This window comes from Salvelinus sp. IW2-2015, unplaced genomic scaffold (genome assembly GCF_002910315.2).
Source record: "Salvelinus sp. IW2-2015 unplaced genomic scaffold, ASM291031v2 Un_scaffold1644, whole genome shotgun sequence".
Taxonomy (NCBI): domain Eukaryota; kingdom Metazoa; phylum Chordata; class Actinopteri; order Salmoniformes; family Salmonidae; genus Salvelinus; species Salvelinus sp. IW2-2015.
This window is the reverse complement of record NW_019943057.1, coordinates 195,052-200,600: the sequence shown is the minus strand read 5'-3', so window position 1 is coordinate 200,600 and position 5,549 is coordinate 195,052. Positions and strand designations below refer to the sequence as shown.

The window sequence follows — 5,549 nt, the reverse complement described above, 5'->3', positions numbered from 1 at the left end:
ATTTTCAGAGTCCCAAACATTGCAAATCGCTTTCCACACTGGAGCAGTGGTAAGGCTTCTCCCCTGTGTGTATTCTCTCATGTTTTTTCAGGTAGCTTTTCTGGTTAAAACGTTTTCCACACAGGGAGCAGTGGTAAGGTCTCTTTCCCTGTGTGATTTTCTCGTGCTGGTTCAGGTGTCCTTTCTGGTTAAAACTCTTGCCGCACTGGCAGTGGTAAGGCTTCTCCCCGTGTGTATTCTCTCGTGTTGTTCAGCTCCCATAAGAGTTAAAACTCTTGCCACAATGGGAGCAATAGTAAGGCTTCTCCCCTGCGTGTATTCTCTCGTGTTGTTTCAGCTCCCATAAGAGTTAATACCCTTCCACACTGGGAACAGTGGTAAGGCTTATCCCTTGTGTGTAATCTCTCATTGCGTTTCAGGTACCCTAACAGGTTAAAACTCTTTCCACACTGGGAGCAGTGGTAAGGCTTCTCCCCTGTGTGTGTATTCTCTCGTGTTGGTTCAGTATCCTTTCTGGCTAAAACTCCTCCACACTGGGAGCAGTGGTAAGGCTTCTCCCATGTGTGTATTCTCTCATGTCGTTTTAGGTAGCTTTTCTGGATAAACTTTTTCCACACTGGGAGCAGTGGTAAGGCTTCTCCCCTGTGTGTATTCTCTCGTGTTGCTTCAGCTCCCATAAGTGGTTACAACCCTTTCCACAGTGGGAGCACTGTGTCTTCTTGCTGGTTTGGACGTCCCGGCTCTGGTTCCTCTGAGTCTGGTCTTCTCCTGCCAAAGACAAGTGTGTTTTTTAAAAAAGAGACCCAAATGAAACCTCCACATGATAAAACAGCCTTGCTACGAGGGTAAATCCTAACAGATCCCTCAATAACCTGATGCCAGTTTTAACAACCTTGGTGTGATTTTAAAACAAATGTTGTAGAGTTTCCTGGCAATTACTGATAATATGTTTACATTACTTATTTATTCATCCAAACTAAACAGTTCTAGGACAGACGTCGCTAGATTCCAATTGAGCAGGTGGTTCTAATATATAACCTTCATAGCTATATGATACAGAATGCGACCTACACACCTCCTTAAACATAAAATAAGTAAACTATAAGTAAATAATAATTTTAAGTGGACATCAGTAACATCTCCCCGTTGTTGAAAGGGTTCGACACATGCTGTTTAAATGGCCCAATTTCTTATTTAGACGTTCACAGATTTTCAACAATTTGACTATCGCTGATGTCATATTTTGGGTAAAGTAAAAAATAAGGTGAAATATTTTGGGTAGATGTTCCTAAAACTGATAGTACTAAAATAAACAAAAATATAAACGCAACATGTAAAGTGTTGGATGTTTAATGAGCTGAAAAAAAAGACTGTTAGTGAACATTTATTCTTTGCCAAGATAACCCATCCTCCTGACAGGTGTGGCATATCAAGAAGCTGATTGAACAGCTTGATTATTATACAGGTGTACCTTGTGCTGGGGACAATAAAAGGCCACTAAAATGTTCAGTTTTGTCACACAACAATGCCACAGATGTCTCAGAGGAGCGTGCAACTGGCATGCTGACTGCAGGAAAGTCCACAGGAGCTGTTGCCAGGGATTTTCATGTACAGTACTAGTCAAAAGTTTGGACTCACCTACTCATTCAAGGGTTTTTCTTCATTTTTACTATTTCTACATTGAGAATAATAGTGAAGACATCAAAACTATTAAAAAACACATATGGAGTCATGTAGTAACCACAAGTGTTAAACAAATAAACAAATATATTTTTATATCTATAATATATATAGATTTTTCAAAGTAGCCACCTTTGCCTTGATGACAGCGTTGCACACTCTTGGCATTCTCTCAACCAGCTTCACCTGGAATGCTTTTTCCAACAGTCTTGCAGGAGTTCCCACATAAGCTGAGAACTTGTTGGCTGTTCTAAAACTTTTGACCAGTAGTGTAGAATAATATATCTGTAGATCAGATGTTAATGAAGCAATACAGACAAATTTGAAGTGTCTTTTTTCTTTTGTTTTCCTGTTCTACAGTCTTGTAAAGATAGGGGGGGTTGACTGGGACAGGCATTGTAACATCCATAATGATTTGAAAAAATGTTTATGTAAAACATGCACCTTACATCAGATCATCTTGAAACTTTCTCTCTAAAGCTAACTTTCATCAAGGTTTTATATGGTCTATTGGTTTCTCTCTTTTCAGTGGCAGTAACCTTTTTCAGTGTTATGATATTCATAACATCCATATCCACCAGTCTATCTTCCTGTCAACTAACAGAACTCTGCTGGTTGTCCTGGTAACAGATACCAGTGGGCAGATCTATTGTATTTGTTCAAACTAAACTACAGCCCTTACTTTGATGTGTCAAATCTGATCCTTTCTTCTCTCCTCCTRCTCTCACAGTTCCACGCAGCCCCGTTGTTTTCCTGCAGTCCACCAGCAGCACAGACAACCTCTTCATACCCAGCAGTAAGGCGCTACCGGGAGAGGAACGACACGGGGACTCCGGGAGGGAGGAAGGGCTAGTGTTGTCCTGGTAACCATAAAGAGGGGACACAGACAGATACCATTATGGATACTGATGTCACTGTTGTCATAAAGTGCTTTACAGAAACCCAGCTCAGACCCAGACGGAGCAAGCTGTATGCTAGACCAGACCAAGCTGTACCATCTGGTGTTCTGATCTGGAGAGACTCTTCTCTGACTCGTCAGCATCAGGATGTTGTTGAGGCTCCCCAGAGGATCCACAATAGTCATATCTCTCTCCTGTGTGAATGAGAACATCAAACAGATAGTAAACTTATGACCATTGTCGTGGAAATATTGAATCAAATATTTCTCAGATACCGGAGCATGTGAATTCAAATAGACTTCATTACAAAATTAACAAAGCCAAGCATTTCCATTGAAGAACTGACTCTCCCTTACATAACATCGTCACCCCACTTTTACGTAAATGATTGATACCTTCTAGCCTTGGCCACCCTAGTCTTGCTGCCTTTCTTATTGGCTCAGACATTAGGGCATATATTCTATTGGTGGCGTGACACACAGACATGAACACTCCCACTGTCTAATGGTTCCTATAACTGATTAGCTAATGTTCCTGTCCAAAGGTCTTCACAAGTTCAGGCTGATGTTGTCTATGTATGATTAACCCATGTGCATGTCCAGTAGCCTTCACAAGATCAGATATGGCCCAGACCAGTCTGTGTTGGTCTACCTTGCCTCATCCACACAGATTCTGCTTACGTTCTGTTTTTTACATGTCTAATGGTTAACTCGATGTTGATCCAGCTCCGTACATTCACATGGGCTCAGCCTTCATTCTGCTTACACATGTCTAATATTTAACCTTATATCGATTCTGCTTTCTACCTCAAAGAAAACAGTATGGGTACTGAAAATCTCCAGATGACTGGAAATTCTCTAACACCATCTATTGCAATCACAGAGTCTTACAAGAGGCATGAATATGTCTAAAAAGAGCCTACAATGGCCACTTTCATCATGATTTTGTAAAATGTTGTTTGTGTTGTAAATGTGAAAGGGTCGTTCCACTAAATGGGTGCCTTTGGTGTCCCTTTGATATTTTAGGTATAAATTATGTTACCAATACTGAATTTTAAAAGCCTGTTACATCAGACGAGGGGAACTTTCATGTAGACCACATGGAGAATTCAATACATCTAATGTAAAAGTCCCAAAAATATATGTACCAATGGCAGATTGCCCCTTAAACATTTCCTACAGTACTGAACAACATATTCAAGTGTAGAACTTCAGTAGAATGCCCTTTAAAACCACACATTAGTTCAACAACTGCATAGTTTGTGCCCCTGTTTTTAAGACAGTACTCACTGGTGGTAATCAGATCTTCAGTCTCCTCATTTTTCACTCCCAAAACGTCTTCCTCCTGTTTTACTGAAATAGCCTCCTCTTTCACTCCAAAATGTTCCTCTTTCACTCCAAAAGGTTCGTCCTCTTCTTTCAATACATTCTCCTCTTTCAATGTGATAGCCTCCTCTTCCTCCTTTTTCATTCTGAAAGCTTCTTCCTCTCCTTTCACCAGAGCTTCTTTATCTGTCTAGATTAGTGAGCTCATGCTCTGGGCGATTAGCCTAGTGCAGTATCAATTTAACACATTTGCTAATTAAACAAGCAAATTACGTTTAAATGAACTTGTAGATACGTAAACAGAATTATGTTCAAAACACAAAGATTAATATACACAAGATTGGTCTAAAGAGCTTCAATGTCTTGGTTTTAAATTCGCTAGCAAGCTCCCGCGTGGTTAAATCAGTAGTCTGTTGTCGCTCTTCAATAAACTTTTTTTTCTTATTTTTTCCCTGTTGAAGAAACCTCCCGTCCCCTAGAATATACGTCACGCAAGAAGCATCACCTGAAAGACGCACATCCCCATCTGCTGACTGGAGTGGGTAACGCAGATTGTTTTATATATTTATTAGAAGTAATTTAAAAACAACCAGATGTTATGTTTTCTCTTACTTCTTACAGCCAATACTTTCCTCCAGGGCTGACCTGCCCATTAGGTAGGATTAGGTGACAGATTGAAGAGGGTGGAATATTCCGAGCTAAATTGACCAAGGCTCATTGCTAACAACACATAATAACACCTCACATAATGCTGCCAAAGAATAATGAAAAATTCTCTCACCCAGTGGCATATGGGCTATTTAGGTGAGTGTTGGTGTTGCCACATGAAGCAGTGCCCACTTTGCAAAAGGTAACATGGACAGATAGGACTCTACCTGTGTAGACCACATGCCCCTTTGCCCTTACAGTCTCGAAAGTGCCCTTTTGGTTGGTGGTATAATTTGTATTATTTTTTTGTCATAGATATTCTGAACCCACTGCCTGCAAGTAGTTGTTAAATTCGCCTAAGTGATATGTATTTTGCTACAAGTTTCTGAAGAGGAAACAGCCCGGAAATGCCCCTGTCTGAGTGCATTTGTCTACCACTATGTGTAGCTGTTAGCGATGATGCTAATGACAATCATCTTCTGGTTGATGGAAAAGCTTTCCCCAAAAGGTTTCTTAGATTTTTCTCAGACTTCAAAAGTGGTCTCTTGATGAGGTTTAAGTATTATTGTGGACTTAGAACATCCAATTCTGTTGTTATTCTATTAACAGTGTGATTTAGAGAGCGAGAAACAGAAAAACAGGGACATCAAACCTGGAAAAACTAAACGGAGAAAATGGAATTTGAGAAAAGAACAAAAACGGAGGTAAAGTGGATTATCTAGGGATAGTGTAGAGTAACAGCTGTATCCTGAAGTGACCTTTAACCTCCCTGCTCCTCAATACTTATTCCACTGGATCAAAGCTTCAGCCAAGTAGGATACATGATAGTGGAAACACATGGAGTAGGGTTGGATATAGTCATGGTAGGATACATGATAGTGGCAACACATGGAGTTGAGTTGGATATAGTCATGGTAGGATACATGATAGTGGCAACACATGGAGCTGGGTTGGATATAGTCATGGTAGGATACATGATAGTGGCAACACATGGAGT

The 5,549-nt window shown here is 40.4% G+C and overlaps 1 protein-coding gene across 2 annotated transcripts; it reads right to left on the bottom strand.

Moving 5' to 3' along the window:
* Positions 1 to 376: 376 nt before the first annotated feature.
* On the bottom strand, positions 377 to 4,346 carry LOC112071567 (zinc finger protein 200-like). 2 transcript variants are annotated; one of them, XM_070439441.1, is made up of 4 exons: positions 3,869 to 4,346; positions 2,676 to 2,773; positions 2,363 to 2,540; positions 377 to 768 (listed from the first exon to the last, which is right to left on the bottom strand). In XM_070439441.1, the coding sequence occupies exons 1-4, from the start codon at positions 4,047 to 4,049 to the stop codon at positions 584 to 586; spliced, it is 642 nt and encodes a 213-aa protein (XP_070295542.1). In that variant the 5' UTR covers positions 4,050 to 4,346; the 3' UTR covers positions 377 to 583. The 2 variants fall into 2 exon arrangements, 1 of the variants encoding a protein (XP_070295542.1); XR_011475900.1 differs by having other exon boundaries at positions 706 to 757; positions 2,351 to 2,540; positions 3,869 to 4,344.
* Positions 4,347 to 5,549: the final 1,203 nt, after the last annotated feature.